Source organism: Lampris incognitus, chromosome 9, assembly GCF_029633865.1.
Source record: "Lampris incognitus isolate fLamInc1 chromosome 9, fLamInc1.hap2, whole genome shotgun sequence".
NCBI classification, from domain to species: Eukaryota; Metazoa; Chordata; class Actinopteri; order Lampriformes; family Lampridae; genus Lampris; species Lampris incognitus.
In genome coordinates this window covers 7,011,336-7,030,447 of record NC_079219.1, presented here as the reverse complement: position 1 = coordinate 7,030,447, position 19,112 = coordinate 7,011,336, and the positions used below count along the sequence as shown (strand labels likewise).

Below are 19,112 nucleotides of genomic sequence, written 5' to 3'. Positions count from 1 at the left end.
CTCTACAGACTCTGGTAGCCATGTACACCTGGAGCAGTGGGCAGCCATAGTGCACCGCCTGGGATCCAACTCCAGTTCTTTGCCATCTCATCGCCTTGGTCAGGGGAGCAGGCAGGAGTGTTAAGCTTAACATGCATGTCTTTTTTTTTTAATACATTTTTTTGTGATTTTTCCCTTTTTTTCCCCAATTTAGTGGCCAATCGATCCCTATTCTAGTTCAGACACCCACCCTCGTACTGCATGCATTCACCAACTGCATCTCTCTGGCCAGTAGTCTTGAAGGAGACTCCTTGCCACTTCCGTGACAAGGCGAATCCAGGCTGAACCACTGCTTTTTCCCACACACACAGAGACGCATTCATGACGGACACAAACCAACCCCCCCCCCCCCCCCGAAGACAGCGTTGCCAGTTATCGCTGCTTCATCAAATCCGGCCATAGTCGGATCTGACGAGACCGAGGCGCAAACCCCGGTCCCCAGTGGGCAACTGCATCGACACAAAGTCGATGATTAGACTGCTACACCACCGCGGACCCCTACATGCATGTCTTTTTAAGGCTGATTTAACCAGCCTCTCAAAATACTTGGCTGGCTATGGGGATGAGAGCTATGGGGTGCTAGCCATTGAGACTGCCCACTTTCTGTAGTTTGGGAATGGGGATGATGGTGTTGAATTTATATCAGGTGGGGGATGGCCAGAGGGAAAGGGACAGGTTAAATATCTTCGTGGTTACCCCCGCCAGCTGGCAATATTCAGGCAATATTCATGTTGAATGTAGTTACTATAGGCAATTCTTTTTCACCCCAATGTATATTGGTCTAAAAACAGAGTTGGCCCAGTAGTTAGCATTGTTGCGTCACAGCAAAAAGGTCCTTGGTTCGAACACCAGGCCATCCCAGGTTCTTTCTGTGTGGAGTTTGTATGTTCTCCCCGTGTCTGCCTGGTCTTCTTCCGGGTGCTGCAGTTTCCTCCCACCATCAAAAAGACATGCATGTTAGGGTTAATACTCCTGCCTGTGTCCCTGAGCAAGGCAATGGAAAGAAGAACTGGAGTTGGTCCCCGGGTGCTGCAGCTGCCCACTTTTCCTGTACAATAGGATGGTTAAATGCAGAGAACACATGCATTGTAAGAAACTACAATGACAAAATGAAGTGGCTTTCTTTCTTTCTTATTTGGGCCTGGAACTTACGCCATGCTTCAGAAGCCTATTAAGAAACAATGTTTGCCCATCGAGATCTGGTTGAGATTCCCAAATACATGTTAGGTCCCCTGAACCTTCCTGCTTACCTATTCCCTCTCTTTGCACCAGCTGCACCGTCCTCTCCCCAGGCCATTGTCCTGCTGCTGTGCACCGGTTCAGAAATGATTCTTTCCTGGAGGGCGCCTGCCTGCGATGGAGGAGACACGGTACGTGGTTACTACTTGGACCAGAGAGAGAAGGGACTGGACACGTGGAGAGAGGTTAACGCCAAACCTGCCAGGGAGAAGCCTTATAAGGTCAGTATGCTGGGATACAGAGTTCTGAGATCTCCCAAATTCAGTCTTGTCAGCTTTTAATATGCAAGCAAGTTGACACATTTGATAAATTGACTTGATGAGTTGCCTAGGATACGACAAAAAAACAGTGGAGTGACATTATAAAAGTGATAATCCAAGTATATGCAGGGAACATAAAAATAAGGTGAATAATGCGATTCTTCTATGCATGTGTGTGTACTTATAGCAGTATAATAACAGTGTAATTATGTCTGTGGATGTTCTCATTCATCCAGGTCATAGTTATCCAAAGGAATTGAATAAAGTGCAACTGGACTAACAGTGTAATTATCGTAACACTGTAACCATAAGAACACTGGGATCATTGTAACGCTTTAATAAGCGTGGCAAAGAGAATAATATGTAATAGTGGTAATAATGTAGTCATAGTAATGATATGATAGCAACGTCATGACAGTAACACTGTAATAATGATGGTGTAATAAAAGTTTCCCAATAGTAATAGTATGATAACACTGGTAGTAGTAATAGTATGACATAACAGCTTGATAGCAGTTACAGAATAATAATAAGTGATCATGGTGACAGTATAACAATAATGTAATGACAGTAGATAAAAAGATCAATGAAAATCTTTATGTGAGAGGCATTATCAAATAGGTGTACAAGTTGGAAAACACGTAGCTGTTGGGTTTATAAAATACATTAGAGACCCTTGAGAATATGGTACTCATCAGAAAGATATGTTTCTTTCGACTACAATGTTCAATAATACAAATACATACAAATAATACATCCATCCATCCATCATCCGAACCGCTTATCCTGCTGTCATGGTCGCGGGGATGCTGGAGCCTATCCCAGCAGTCATTGGGCGGCAGGTGGGGAGACACCCTGGACAGGCCGCCATGCCATCACAGGGCAGAAATGCAGACACACACACACCTAGGGACAATTTAGTACGGCCGATTCACCTGACCTACATGTCTTTGGACTGTGGGAGGAAACCGGAGCCCCCGGAGGAAACCCACACAAACACGGGGAGAACATGCAAACTCCACACAGAGGGCGACCCGGGACGGCCCTCCTCCAAGTTTGGACTACCCCGGGGCTCGATCCCAGGACATTCATGCTGTGAGGCAACCACGCTAACCACTGCACCACCGTGCCACCTACAAATGATACAAATACAATATATTTATTTATTTATATATTTATACATACATATATATATATAAGAAATATATTGAAGAAATATATAGAGTCAGTGGTATAATTACTGTAAAAGCACAGCACAGGTTAGACTACTGAACAGGCAATGCCGAGCTTTTCAGCTGTTGTGAAGCTGAGTAGAAGTAATTCACTGGTGGACACCAGCTGGAGAGTATTAATGTCCATGCTGGCGCTGTGGGGCCGTGAGAGAGAGAAGTGTGTGTGTGTGTGTTGTTCAGTTATTGATGAGGGCCACTGCTCAAAGGAGGAAGCTATTTTTGTGTCTGGTTTTACTTTTCAGGCTGCTAGGTGTTCCATCTTAGCGGTGGTGGTGATGGTGGTGGTGTGTGTGGGTGGGTGGGGGTTGTTAGCACGATAGCAATGATTTCATCCACTTTGGACGGGGAGGCGTAGAGGTCCTTGCTACATCATTGTCTTTCTCTCTCTCTGGCTGACCCACACCAAAAAAACCCCACACAGAAATGGAATAGGTGAGAATGGACTCATCTTGGAAAGGTGGTGTAAAATTGAACCATCGCTGTTTGCTGCGAGTCGAATATCTTCTGCTGCTGACAGAATGACGTGTCTCCTCTGGGAGACGTGTCCGGTTGATTGTGAGTCCCTGAAATTAGACTGATTGGACCCAGGAGACTGTTGAAAATATGTTCCCTCCCCGAGATCTTTTTTTTTTTCTGGATTTTTCCCTTTTTCTCCCCAGTTGTACGTGGCCAATTACCCCAGTCTTCCAAGCCGTCCCGGTCTCTGCTCCACCCCCTCTGCTGATCCGGGGAGGGCTGCAGACTACCACATGCCTCCTGCCATACATGTGGAGTCACCAGCCGCTTCTTCTCACCTGACAGTGAGGAGTTTCACCAGGGGGACGTAGCGCGTGGGAGGATCACGCTATTCCCCCCAGTTCCCCCTCCCCCCCAAACAGGCGCCCTGACCGACCAGAGGAGGCGCTAGTGCAGCGACCAGGACACATACTCACATCCGGCTTCACACCTGCAGACACGGCCAATTGTATCTGTAGGGACGCCCGACCAAGCCGGAGGTAGCACAGGGATTCGATCCGGCGATCCCCGTGTTGGTAGGCAACGGAATAGACTGCCACGCTACCTGGACGCCGCTCCTCGAGACCTTTGTTGAAACTTTTGTGTCACCGGCCCATGTTTTGAGTATGGTAAATTTGCAGTTTCCATGTACACTATTTTCTGTAAATGTGACAATAGTCTCCTCTCCGTTCGCTGAGGTGGTGTCTGGGTGCTGTAAGCATCCTGCAACTGTAAGCAGAGAAAATAGAGTGAAGAACCTGAAGGAAATGTCTAACACTATACGCGGTAAAAGGTTAGTAACAATACAAGTTATCTCCCCATTAAGCTGTCCCTCTTTGCCTTCAAATAATGGCAATGCCGGCCAACTCTCCCACGACTCCATCAGCCGTGTCACTAGGCAACAAGCCGTGTCCATGGAGACCTGGAAGAAAATGAAATCTTTTACCTGTTTCGGAGAGATTACAGGTATGCCATCATTATCCAAATGTAAATGTACCATATCTACACAGATGGTTTTAGCTACTGGTTTAAAGAAGAAAAAAGAAAAGCTAAAGCTTATTAAAAGCAAAATATCACCACTAAATGCAAGACTTCAGCTGGAAGTTCAGAATATTCTCACATGCTGATTGGACAGTGTGCCGTGTGCTGGGGGGATATGCCGCACTCCAACTTCCTGGATGTAAATTAGATGAAGTAGAAGATTGATCTTGCTACACCTTCGGTGCTGATGGCTCTTTTCCTCCCCTCACTGTGCAGTCGGTGTGAATACAGTGGCTTTTCCGTGAAAATACCTCCCGTTTTAACAGACAGGCAGGTGTGCCACCCATCCCGTCTTATTAAGGACCTTTGGAGATGTGAAGCTGCAGTTTTCCTTTAAGCCAAAATCAAAATTCCAACGCTTACCAATTAACGGTGCTCTCAGACGCAGCCAGTGCGCTATCTGGTGGACAGAATATGTACCTGCTACATCTGTATTTCAAGGATGGAGAACCCTCATGTATGTTGATCTGATGAAAAGGTTATCATACCTCAGTGTGGTTACAGAAGGATCTTTAATTGACAGAGGAGGTGTCTGGGGGTGGCTGGGCTGGGGTGGGGGGGTTGTAGATAGTGACTTCTGAAGTAAGCTCTTTCTTGTTGGGCCAGTTCACAGCCAGTTATTGAAGGAAACCTGAAGCATCAGAAGTTCAGAGCTGTTCATGGGGGCGACAAGGGCCTTAAATACAAAGTGATTGTAAAAAGAGGAGGTCAGTGGGAAGTTAAATAAAGCTGAATCCGCTCTCTTCCCAAGCTAAGCTCTGGGTGGGGGGGGGTCCCATGCTGCGGAAAGCAGTGGAACAACTGATTTCATGTAAAATGCCTACTTGCAGTTAGCACAACTGACAGCACATCAAAAGTCCATCAGTGAAGACGGCTTGTTCTTAACTGCGTTGTTAGACAACGCGCCAGCTGATCTGTGTTCTCCATGGAAACGGTGCTGCAGATTAAATCAGGCCAGTTTGTTCAAGGTAGAAAATATTCCATCTCCAGCTATTGCTTCATGACCTTACTGGTGGAGGCGATGGCTAAAAAAAAAAAAAAAATCAGAACGACGATATAGACGTGTGCAATAGTCACATTGCAAAGGATGCAGTGTAAGGTAAATTAGGCCAAAGATGACTTCCGTTACTCTTTTTTTAAACCTCCAGTCAGACGAAAAGTCCACAGACGTGCACGTTAACAATGCCCATGCACTCACTTCAGCTTAGTGTGTGCATAATGTTACTGGATAGAAAATGAAATCTCGCAAGTTCTGCTATTTTATGACGACTCTTAAAGAGAATTATTCTGCTGCACCTGACAAATAATATAGTTTAGTCTGATTTAATGACTTCTTGGACTACTGCCTTATTTCGCACACTAAAATCACCCTAACCATTGCTGGGGTGATCAATTCTCTTTAAATGGAGCTTTGAAAGTGGAAAGCTGCATATATCTGTTGAAATTATGTTTATTCTTAGATATTGCAATACATATTGCCAAAAAAAACTAAAATATTGCAGATTTTTTTTTTGGGTGAATATTGTTCAGCTGTAATGGCGACTGCCAGTTTCCTTATGTTTGTGTTGACCTCTGTCATCTTGTCTCCCCCTGTAGGTTACCAACTTGACTGATGGGAATTACTACCAGTTTCGTGTCTTTGCTGCCAACATGGCTGGCTTGGGAAAGCCGTCTGAAGCCAGTGAGGATTTCCTGTGTAAGGAGTGGACAATGCCAGAGCCTGGTGAGGAACTGATAAAACATACTCACATACATACATATACATATACATACATATACATATACACACACACATATATATATATATATGTGTGTGTGTGTGTATATACACACACGTATATACATACATACATACATACATACACACACATACATACATACATACACACACACACACACACACACACACACACACACACACACACACACACACACACATATATATATATATATATATACACACACACACACATACGTATATATACGTATATATATGTGTGTGTGATCATGAACAAAAGGTTAAGTTCGGCTCACTAGTAATTTAGGATGGGGGTTTTCTGTGAAATCAAAACCCTTGTGAGACTAGATCTGGGCAATACATCAATATAGTATCGATATGGTGATATGAGACTAGATCTCACTGGCGGCACGGTTGCCCAGTGGTTAGTGCTGTCGCCTCACAGCAAGAAGGTCCTGGGTTCAAACCCCGGGGTTGTCTAACCTTGGGGGTCGTCCTCTGTGTGGAGTTTGCATGTTCTCCCCGTGACTCTGTGTTGGGTTTTGTCCGGGTGCTCCGGTTTCCCCCACCATCAAAAAGACATGCATGTTAGGGTTAATACTCCTGTCTGTGCCCCTGACCGAGGCAATAGGAAGAAATAACAAGTTTGTCCCCGGGCGCTGCACGGCGACTGCCCACTCCTCCCAGCTACACAGCTAGGATGGGTTAAATGCAGAGCATAAATCCCCCACGGGGATTAATAAAGTATCTCAAAGTAAAAAAAAAAAAAAATCTGGTATGGGATTTTGGTTCTGGTAATACTGTGATATAATTTAAACGTTATATCAGTGGCTTAAACGCTGCATTATAGTAAAGTGACACAGTTTTATGACATTTCTGGACTGTTTTAGCTGAGTGAAATGAACAATGACTGCCTCTCCCTGCTTGGTCATCATATCCACATTACAAATCATCATTTCTCAACATTTTCTTGTGTCTGAATATCTTACAAGAACACCAGAAGTCATCCCCAGAATATCATGACATCATTGCTACTGAGCTATTCAGCCAATAATAATAATAAATCTAAATCTTTTACCGCTAACCTGTCAATCATGTGAGGATGAACGTTCTCTCCAGAGCTGTGGAATACCCGTTTTTTAATGCATATTTGAAAATGATAGATTTGAAAGGTGTCTGCCGCCCAGAGATGAATACAAGTAATGGAAGTAGAGGACGCTCCCTTGAGCTAATTACATAATCCCTACCAAGTCACGAGGCACTGGAGCCGTAGCTCCTCTCTGACCCTCCTGTGAAAGGGACCGAGCGGAAAGAGGATTTCCCCGGAGGGATCAATAAAATGAAATATCACTTACGAATACATTATTATTACACACACACACACACACACACACAAGCATTGATTTAGATAAATGCACACATAAGCACCCTTCATGACACACACAAAGGATGCTCTGTCACTCTGGTCTGTTGTGATTTATTTGGGCGGTCGTGCCCTGCAGTGCCGGCCCGACTCGTATAACGGCGGCTTCTTCTGATATTAATATCTAAAATGGAGAGAGGCTGTCCCACATGCACCACTTTTCAAGCACAGCACATTAATCATGGGCAAATGGGCTTTCCTCCATGCTGTTAATAATTCAAATGTGACTGAAATCCTTTAGCAAATGAATTACTGTGTGCTGGCCCTGAGACAGGAAGGGGCAGATTAAGCAAAGTTACCTCAATGTTTTTGATGTTGTTGCTCTTGTAGTGCACATTATTGTTGGATCTGTTTATTGTGACTGTAATTTGTTTGCTCTGTCACGGAGATCTTGTCTGAGTGATGCTTTATTATTATGCTATCCAGCAAATATACCGGCCAGTACTTAAGTCACTCTTTCCTGTCTTCTCCCCAATAGTTCACGGTGACGTCTCATCATTAAGATATTTGTAGTTCTGCTTTCACTCACAAACACACACACACACACACACACACATTCTCTCTCTCTCTCTCTCTCTCTCTCTCTCTCTCTCTCTCTCTCTCTCTCTCTCTCTCTCTCTCTCTCTCTCTCTCTCTCTCTCTCTCTCTCTCTCTCTCTCTCTCTCTCTCTCGCTGTTTGCCCATGTATTCATAGATCCCCAGCAAAAAAAGAAGAAAAACAAACATACCCCTTGTTACACATCTCTCTGTTTTTCTGACCCCTACAACCCTTGATTTGTCCCCGAGGCTGTCCATATGACCTGGAGTACAGGGAGGTGAGGCACGACTCTTTGGTGCTGCTGTGGGCGGCACCCCTGTATGAAGGACGGAGCCCTGTCATTGGCTATCTGGTGGAAAGCAGCAGGAGCGACCAGTCAGAACACTGGTCTGCTGTGAATGATAAGCCAGTCACTGATACCTTCTACAAGGTAAGAGATAGATAGATAGATAGATAGATAGATAGATAGATAGATAGATAGATAGATAGATAGATAGATAGATAGATAGATAGATAGATAGATAGATAGATAGATAGATAGATAGATAGATAGATAGATAGATAGATAGATAGATAGATAGATAGATAGATAGATAGATAGATAGATAGATAGATAGATAGAGTGATTCTTCATTGTCCTGCTTGACAACATTTGTTGCCAGTCTGTACATTAAAATACAAGTTAACCTCCAAACATATGTACATACATCCACGCATTCACACATGGGGGCACAGACGCTGTTACATGCCGCTTACTTACAAACACACATGACTTCCAGTGGGGTACACAGATACAGATAATGTTATTTTGTATTTTGTTTAAAGCTGCTACGTCAGGCGTCCGGGTAGCATGGCAGTCTATTCCGTTGCCTACTTTATTATTGTTCTAAGTATAAGTGCATCTGAAACTTGCCGTCCTAATGGGCATTTATGACCAAATGATAACAGCACAAAGGTCTGTGTCGCACCAAATACTCACTGCTTTGGTTCCAACTGAAAATGATCTCTTTTGTATGTGTAAATGAAAAATAAAATGAAGGTGGAACAGGCCTAGAATGATGAGTGATGTGTGACACTGACTTCTAGGTTACAGGTCTTCAGGCCGGTCAGACCTACCGTTTCCGTGTGTCTGCTGTCAATGCGGTTGGAGTGGGTGGGACTTCCTTGCCCACAGAGCCAGTCACAGCCCAGACCCAACCAGGTAAGCTTTGATGGATCATGCTTAGACCTGCAGTGAGGAAGTTTTGTCTCCCTCCTCTGTCAGTGAGCGTAATTACTTCTCTTCTTTCAGCGCTCTCCAACCAGGAAAAGCTGCACCAATAGATAGTATGTGTTTGTCCTCGCGGTCGGTTGCTTATTTTTGTGACTTTAATCCTTCCTCTGAATGTCGAGTTTCTTTTGTCTCTTGAGCATCAGAAACTTCTTAGGTTTTTCCGCCACAGCCTACAAGCCCGGAAGCTTTCTGGCAGAAAGCCCTGAAGGAAGGCCTGTCAGCGGCATGCAAACGCTTTCATTTCAAAGTTCAGCTCTGCCAAAGCGATCACTGCTGGTGGATGTAAAACGCATCACTGCACTTCACTTCCGGTGTGCTAGCACACGAATGCCGTGCAGGAATGTTACCCTAGACACCAGTTTAAAACTCCGGTATACTGCCAAATACGGAGAGATTTACCTGGCGGTGATAGGCTTATGCTGGAATCAGACTACACGATAGTTTTGTCTTTCACGATGGTCACCATGCCTGATTAGGCAATCATAGCGCCATAAATTCTTGGCGTGTCTTGGCCGGGAGACTGGCAACACTACAAGTATGACTAACGTATCTTTTTTGATTCTGTCATGGGCCACCCTCAAGGAAACGTCAAAAAGGTGGGGGTATTGTTGCCACTGCTGAATGAACCTTTCCTCGGTTTCGTCATTCCACCTGACAGCAGCAACAGCAGCATCCCTCTTTCTCTTTGCCATGTTCACGTGTGCACCAGAGGGCACTATTCAGCGTATTCAGCCACTGTATTCAGTGACAGGCATGGGTGTAAGTCCATGAAAACTGTGATGGCTTCCAGCACTTTACCTGTGCCCCCGTTCATAGAGTCAGTGGTTGTGTCAGGAAGAGCATCCAACGTAACATTTTGCCAAGTTGACAAGACCATACTGGATCGGTCGAGGCTCCATATCGGATTGGTCAAGGCCCGGGTTAACAACGGCCGCCATTGGTGCCGTGTTCTCACAGGGTACCGATGAGAACTATAAAATCCGCTGTGGCGACCCCTGAAAAACAGGGGACAAGCTAAAAGAAGAAGAGAGCACTCTGTCATCCTGTTGGTCAATGTCAAGGAACACGTCGTAGGAGTTGTAAGATTAGGCAGGAAAATACGAAAAAATTCTGACATGCTAGAGTTTTTGTCGGGGTGTTCGATCGCTGTTCTTTGATTATGTCACACTGCCCGAGGTAAAGACACCCGTCCATTGTTCCCCAATGTTCATAATCGGGCCCGAAGCTGGAAATTTGTCAGCGACAACAAAATCGTGTCAAAATCGGGCTGAAATTGTGTAGTCTGACCCCAGCATCATCATCATCATTATGGGAACTTCTTTGGCAAGGGCTTAATGTCACGGCCATTCATTTATATGTAAAAGTCCTGAGGAAGGTAGTCTGGGAGTCCGTGAGGAACTCCGTTTTAAGTGTCACATCCACAAACCTTTTAGTGACTTATTTGTAGCTCCTAACTCCTAATGTCCTCTTCTATCATTGCAGGAAAATAAGAAATATTTTACTTAAAATCACCTCCAAGACCAAAAAAAAGCACAGATACATTTCTCTGAACTTTGACCTTTCAGATTCCTCTATAGGTTAGTTCACCGTTGTCATGGCTTCCGCTCCCGAATGTCTTATTTTATCTCTGGAGCCCGGTCGGGGTGGAAGTCCAGACTAGAAAAGAGGTTTACGTTGCACACTGTGCCGTTTTTCAGTTGAAAAATTATGCGCCTCGGGCCGCTGTCCTTGTTTCATATGACTGAACTTTGAAAAGTTAGATAAATACATAGTTTACAGATTTACTATTACCAGACAACTAGCAGCAGCTAGCACAAAGCTACTGTAGTTAGTGCTACTAAGTTCTCACAAAGGAAATATGCTACATGCGGAAAGCTGTCATTTGACTGTTGGTTGAGTAAAAGAAGTGGATAACTTAAATATGGACTCCCGCTCGCTGTTGTAGTCCCAGGATAAGACAGTTTGGCACAGCATCAGACTTCAAAACTCATTTCCTGTGAAAACCCAGTCAGTGCGTTTACATGCACAGTTAAGTGGAGCTATGGTTACAGCTCCATCAGGCCATGTAATTGGACTACTGTCGTTGTCCCAGTATACAAGAACTGGGGGAGAATCGGTTTATTGACGGAAGTATGTCCGACCCCGGTACGGTACGGTAGGTGGCGATATGCCCCCTTTCAGCTGGTTGCTATTGGCCCTTCTTCTGGTTGACCTATTGTGTCACATACCAAAGAAGTTAGCAAGCAGCAAGCGGATTCCATGTGGAGCAGTGAAAACATGTACGACTTTACACCGCTGTACGTTTCATACATACTGTACGCTTTACTTTTGGTACAAATGAGACGCACGCTACCCCTGGTGCTTATGGTGATGTCTGAAGGCAGAAGACAACGCCATATGCTCCTGGAGTGTTCCAACACGCCGCTTCTGCTATGCTCCATGTTGTGCCCTCTTTACTACCACGGGCTTCTCGTACATGTTGGATGCGGGTCAGGAGCAAAGACTGGTGGGAGAGGGTAGTTTTATGCCAGAGTAAATCAACCCCCAACCGCATTATCTAGGTGTATTAGTCCCACTTCGTGGAATTCCATTTAGTACGATTTCAGTGGGACTAACACGTTTACATGGATTTTAGAAGTCCAGTTTTAGTCGGACTAACACAGTAAATCCAGTTTTTCTAACATCATGTAAACGTACTGAGTGACTTTTGCACCAGGTTGTGGAAACACTCCTCACTGACATGAACATTGCAGATATGCAGTCCCTCCAGGTCTGTAGGCATAAGAGCCCGATGTCTGTAAATAAATTCCAGTCACTACAGCAGTATAGTGGGATTTTTGGTAGATAATGGAAGGAAGCTCCAGGGTCCAGTTTATATCCAAACACTGCACACTCTGCCATGTTTCCTGTCAAAACTCTCACTATGCTAATGCAAACTCACTCTCTCTACTGACTAGTCCGCTCTGTGCAGGAGGTTTCATGTTTCTTTGCCCGCCCTGCATTTACATAGTAGACAGCGATTAGCTTTCGGATTTGTGATGTACCAAATCTAGTTTACCCGGGGTATGTTTGAATCTCAGGGTGGAGTGGGTGGAGAAGAGTGTCAGGAGTGATGTGTGACAGAAGGGTGCCAGCAAGAGTTAAAGGGAAGGTGTACAAGATGGTTGTGAGACCAGCTATGTTATATGGTCTGGAGACAGTGGCACTGATGAAAAGACAGGAGGTGGAGCTGGAGGTGGCAGAGTTGAAGATGATACAATTTTCATTGGGAGTGATGAAGAAGGACAGGATTAGGAACGAGTATATTAGAGGGACAGCTCAGGTTGGACAGTTTGTAGACAAAGCAAGAGAGACAAGATTGAGATGGTTTGGACATGTGTGGAGGAGAGATGCTGGGTATATTGGGAGAAGGATGCTGAATATGGAGCTGCCAGGGAAGAGGAGAAGAGGAAGGCCAAAGAGGAGGTTTATGGATGTGGTGAGGGAGGACATGCAGGTGGCTGGTGGGACAGAGGAAGATGCAGAGGACAGGAAGAGATGGAAACGGATGATCCTCTGTGGCGACCCCTAACGGGAGCAGCCAAAAGTAGTAGTAGTAGTAGCAGTAGTAGTAGTAGTAGTAGTAGTAGTAGTAGTAGTAGTAGTAGATACTTGAATCTCACATTTTAGGGAAGTGCACAGACAGCTCCTCTTCCGGTAAAGGAATGTGAAAACACCGCTGTAGTGACAAACTGCAAAGATACAAGTCAGGATCGTCAAGGCCAGACATTTTAGGGGACACAAACATAAGAACGACACATTTTTCAGTACAGGGGTACTTTAAAAAGGTTATTTGGTGCCAACCTACTGAGTAAAGTTGAACTTGGCGCTGCCAAGATGCTGCTGAGAATCAAAACAAAACTCAGAAGTTTTTTGCCTTCGAGTCAAGTCAAATGACATTTTACCTTTAGATTCCTACATCTTAGTTCAGTCCCAGAGAGCTTCCAATCACATCACATCCTCCAAAGGATGAAAACAGAATAATTACCGATGTTCACCACCCCCTCTGTACAGAGATCCTATTCAGAAATCCTTGGCTTGGATGAAATATGTGAAGTGGAAGAACTCCAAGAAAGATGTTTGTTTATTCCTTGTATATGAAGTATTGGTTTATATAGTATACATGGGTTTGTATGTTATATTATGTGGAAGCTTTTTTCGGGGTGGGGGGGTTGACTTGTATTTAACTTGGCACCATATTTTATATGATCAAATAGATTTTTTGATTGTTTGATTTGATTTGGCGGCACGGTGGTTAGTGCGGTTGCCTCACAGCAAGAAGGTCCTGGATTCGAGCTCCAGGGTAGTCCAACCTTGGGGGTCGTCCCGGGTCGTCCTCTGTGTGGCGTTTGCATGTTCTCCCCGTGTCTGTGTGGGTTTCCTCTGGGGGCTCCGGTTTCCTCCCACAGTCCAAAGACATGTAGGTCAGGTGAATCGGCCGTACTAAACTGTCCCTAGGTGTGAATGTGTGTGTGTGTGCCCTGTAATGGTCTGACAGCCTGCCCAGGGTGTCTCCTCACCTACCACCCAGTGACTGCTGGGATAGGCTCCAGCATCCCCGCCACCCTGAGAGCAGGATAAGCTGTTCGGAAAATGGATGGATGGATGGTTTAATTTGATTTGATTTTGATTTCTAATTCAGTTAGAGTTTGAATTGAATTTTATTTAATGACTGCAAATCTCCCTTATTACTGCTATGAATTGGCTGTTAGGAACACCGGCCGTGGGTGTTTGGGTAAAGCCGCAGAGCGCAGCTGTTTCCAGCTCTCTCCAGCTCGCTCTCACTGCCATTACATGCAATTAACCTGCCTCTCTCTGCCTAAGGCACCAAAAATATTGAGATTGGTGTTGACAATGACGGCTTCATATTCCTGGGCTACGAGGCAATGGAAATGACAGACCGGAGCAAATTCATCTGGAGCCGAGACTACAGAAACGCTATCGATGGTGGGAGAGCCAGGGTGGAGAACAAGAACAACAGGTGGGACTGTGTGTGTGTGTGTGTGTGTGTGTGTGTACTGTGGACCAGGTGAAGTACACAGTAAACCGTGAGGAGGATGTGTGAGGAGATGCACGAAGGCGGTCGCTCAAGTTGTGACAGAGATGTATCGAAAGGTGAAAGGTTGTCCAGGTGTCAGACACAGAGAAGCCCCTTTCACTTTTAAACACCTCCCCAGTTCTCCGTCTGTCTATCCCCTCAATGCCGCTGTCCATTTCGCACTGAAATGCCACCGTTGTCATGTCCAGCAGTGACCCAGATAATTCCCTTTCATGCTGCTCCAGACTAGGAATGGTCCAGCAGCAGTGGCAGACCTGCCCCTGCTGCTGGACCGTACAGACAGAATGTTACACAACGATTGTTTCCACATGTGGTGGTTGTAATGTGACTTACAACATACTGATTTAGAAACAAAGTTTAATAGGGGCATCCAGGTAGCATAGCGGTCTAAGCCATTGCCTACCAACAGGGGGAACTGGGGGGAATAGTGTGATCCTCCCACGCGCTACGTCCCCCTGGAGAATCTCCTCACTGTCATGTGAAAAGAAGTGGCTGGTGACTCCACATGTATCGGAGGAAGATGTGGTAGTCTGCAGCCCTCCCCGGATTGGCAGAGGGGGTGGAGCAGCGACAGAGACAGCTCGGAAGAGAGGGGTAATTGGCCGGATACAATTGGATAGAAAAAGGGGGCGGGGGGGGGCAAAGTTTGATATCCATATTGCTGATTAGGATTCATGTGATTCAGTGTGACATGTTGCTTAGCTCTGCAGTTGCCCTCGCATCGTGGCAGCACTTTCCACTGATGGTCGATTACATCACACTTCTACACTGATGGTCAGTCTCTTCATATTACATCACACCTCTACACTGATGGTCGGTCTCCTCATATTACATCACACCTCTACACTGATGGTCAGTCTCTTCATATTACATCACACTTCTACACTGATGGTCAGTCTCCTCATATTACATCACACTTCTACACTGATGGTCAGTCTCCTCATATTACATCACACCTCTACACTGATGGTCAGTGTCCTCATATTACATCACACTTCTACACTGATGGTCAGTCTCTTCATATTATATCACACCTCTACACTGATGGTCAGTGTCCTCATATTACATCATACCTCTACACTGATGGTCAGTGTCCTCATATTACATCACACTTCTACACTGATGGTCAGTGTCCTCATATTACATCACACTTCTACACTGATGGTCAGTCTCTTCATATTATATCACACCTCTACACTGATGGTCAGTGTCCTCATATTACATCACACCTCTACACTGATGGTCAGTGTCCTCATATTACATCACACTTCTACACTGATGGTCAGTGTCCTCATATTACATCACACTTCTACACTGATGGTCAGTCTCCTCATATTACATCACACTTCTACACTGATGGTCAGTCTCTTCATATTATATCACACCTCTACACTGATGGTCAGTGTCCTCATATTACATCACACCTCTACACTGATGGTCAGTGTCCTCATATTACATCACACTTCTACACTGATGGTCAGTCTCCTCATATTACATCACACTTCTACACTTGGGGCTCGAGGGAGACAATAAAAACATTAACAGATTTTAAAGCTTTCAATAGCGAGGCAAAACCATGGCTTAAACAACTGCAAATCTGTGAACACTGAGATACATGATTTTATATAGCGTGCATATTTTCCTTCCCTTTTGTTGTTCTTTTTTTTTGGGCGGGTGGGGGGGATTTTCCCTCTTTTTCTCCCCAATTGTATGCAGCCGATTTCCCCACTCATCTTAGCCATCCTGGTCGCTGCTCCACCCCCTCTGTTGAGATCCAGGGAGGGTTGCAAACTACCACGTCTCCTCCGATACATGTGGAGTCACCAGCCGCTTCTTTTCACCTGACAGTGAGGCCTTTCACCAGGGGGACGTAGCACGTGGGAGGATCATGCTATTCCCCCAGTCCCCCCCCCTCCCGAACAGGTGCCCCAACCGACCAGAGGAGGCGCTAGTGCAGCGACCAGGGCACATACCCACATCCGGCTTCCCACCCACAGACATGGCCAATTGTGTCTGTAGGGACGCCCGACCAAGCCGGAGGTAACACAGGGATTCGAACCGACGATCCCCGTGTTGGTAGACAACAGAAAAGACCGCTACGCTACCTGGACTCCCCCTTTTACTATTCTTAATTGTCGCTTTTTATTATTGTTCTTTATTGTTGTTTTCAGTTGTTTAAATTACTGTTTTTAGTGGTTGTCTGTCTATGTGTTTTATTGTTTGTCTCTATGCCTTTATTATAGGGTTGTGTTATGTTTTTTTTTGTCAATAGCATAACCAAGGACAAGGTCTGCAAATCAGCTATGGCTAGAAGTCTTATTAAAGTGCAACCGATACAGTGCCTACATGTATCGTCCCTGTCAGATGAATTTATAAAATAAAATACAATATTTTCGAAGTCTTTTTACTCTCACAGTTCAGTTAATGGTGTCATGTATCATCAAGATGAATTCTGAAACGTGCCAAATACAGCAGCTTTTTGTAGTCTTTCGCGCTGCAGTATCCAAATGAAGTACAGTAAAAAAATGTTGTGGTTGCAAAATCCCAGTCTAGACTAGAACAATGATGGTTTGGTAGCCGGGTTTCAGTTAAACCCCCTTACTGTCTTATTCAATGTCCTCTGCCCCCCGTTTCATCATCTGTCCTGCCCCAGGTCAGTCCTCACCTTCACAGACCCCAGTGAGGAAGACTTGGGTCTCTACACGGTGGAGATGAGTGACAATCCCCACCTTTCCTCCAGCTACGACTTCACCTGTGAAGGTAAAGTAAAGTAGCTTGTCTCTTTTGTGTCTGGGAATGAAATTAGATAGATAGATAGATAGATAGATAGATAGATAGATAGATAGATAGATAGATAGATAGATAGATAGATAGATAGATAGATAGATAGATAGATAGATAGATAGATAGATAGATAGATAGATAGATAGATAGATAGATAGATAGATAGATAGATAGATAGATAGATAGATAGATAGATAGATAGATAGATAGATAGATAGATAGAATAACCACATGCATGGTTAAAACACACATTAACTGTAGGAGACATCAAATGAGCTGAACACCAAAAGCAGTTGATCTAGACTACCTGGAGCTGGTGGTTACAGGGAACATGGGCTTGTTAAAGAGGATCAGTCATTTTACAGGTTACTGAGTTTCCTCTGAAGCAAATGAGTCCCGTCACAGCTTTCTCCCGCAGGTTACCGGTGCCACGATAAACATGTTCTCAATCACCTTTTCTTTGGTTGGAGGCTTTACCAAATAGGCCCTGGTAGATCAGCATTGTGGTTTTTTTTTTCTTCTTTTCTTTCAGACCTTGAAAGACTGAAGGATCTCAGCTGGCAGGTCAGAAACCCACGTAAGTACTACCAGTAAAATGCATCACCACCAAAACTGCTCCACCGCAATTTGCACCAAGGGATGACTCACAGTCATAGGTTGGGTATCAGTGGCAGCTGGTGCTAAACATTTGGGGGGGGGGGCGCAATCTACCTTGGTGCAGCAATGAAATAAGGTAATATTTTTAGCGATAGAATTGAGCTCTTAGCAAGGCTCTAAGGACAGGAAGTTGTGTTGCTGTAAAACCCCTTGAAGCATATTTGTTATTTGTGATATTGGGCTATACAATTAAAATGACTTGACTTGCAATTGTTTGTGTCATGATGGATAGTGGTGTGCCGTGGGTTTTACTCATAACAAGTGTGCCGTGGTAGAAAGAAGGTTGGGAAATGCTGCTGTATTGTATACACTACAGCTGTATTTAGAAATTTACAAAGGTTTACAACTGTAAATTAAATAAATAAATAAACAAACTTTAAATTTGAATTAAATTTATATTTAAATTTTAAAAAATGTAAATTAAAAAATTCAAATTAACTTAAAACTAAAAATTAAATGTAAAAAAAAACCAAATTCAAATTGTACATTTTTAAAAATTTGTAACTTAAATATTTTTTGTAAATCAGAATCAGAATACTTTATTCATCCCCGATGGGAAACTGGGTAATTTACAATTTGCAAAGATTACATTTACAACATTGGATGCATACTGTATGTATCCAGTGTTGGAAAGGTGTGACTGCCTGATGATCTGATGTGAATCAGGATAGCCTCTGCTCTGCAGGTTTTTTACACGGTGCCTTAATCTGCATGGCATTTCCCTTGGCAGTGATAGCGTTGAAGTCAGGCTGGCAGGTGGATGTGATGGAGCAAGGCGATGTGCGTCTCTGGCTTCAGACCGAGAAACTGAGCAATGCCGCAGAGCTCCGCCTCATCTTCAACGACCACGAGATCAGCAGCTCTCCGGTGAGTACGAACGCCACGTGAACACCGTCAGGGTTTGGAGTTTCATTTCCACCTGGCGTGACCGACGCTAAACTGTGTGCATGAGCAGCATAAAGCGCTTTAAATGGAGACATGGTGTCATTTATGGTCCCGCTAGTTTCTCTCCTCTCCTCTGCCCTGTGTTTCAATGAGGGCAGGGCTCAGCCCCTACACACACACACACACACACACACACACACACACACACACACACACTCACACACATGAGAAGCGGCGCAGAGAAGGGACAGTGAACCAGGTATGGGCCGGGTCCGGATTGACTTGCTATTTGCTCCGGATCTGGACCGAGGTCTGGACTTTTTTTTCGGGGGGCTTTTTTGCCCCAATTTTACTTGGCCAAGTACCCCACTCTTCCGAGCCGTCCCGGTCTCTGCTCCACCCCCTCTGCT

At 44.7% G+C, this 19,112-nt stretch overlaps 1 protein-coding gene across 1 annotated transcript in view; it reads left to right on the top strand.

The window, feature by feature from the left end:
• myom3 (myomesin 3) overlaps positions 1–19,112 on the top strand; it is a 57,282-nt gene that overhangs the window by 14,059 nt on the left and 24,111 nt on the right. The window contains exons 4-11 of the mRNA XM_056286215.1: positions 1,312–1,499; positions 5,903–6,029; positions 8,254–8,435; positions 9,092–9,206; positions 14,142–14,298; positions 17,030–17,136; positions 17,693–17,737; positions 18,548–18,684. Coding sequence (XP_056142190.1) covers positions 1,312–1,499; positions 5,903–6,029; positions 8,254–8,435; positions 9,092–9,206; positions 14,142–14,298; positions 17,030–17,136; positions 17,693–17,737; positions 18,548–18,684 — 1,058 coding nt within the window. The remainder of the gene's footprint in view (positions 1–1,311; positions 1,500–5,902; positions 6,030–8,253; positions 8,436–9,091; positions 9,207–14,141; positions 14,299–17,029; positions 17,137–17,692; positions 17,738–18,547; positions 18,685–19,112) is intronic.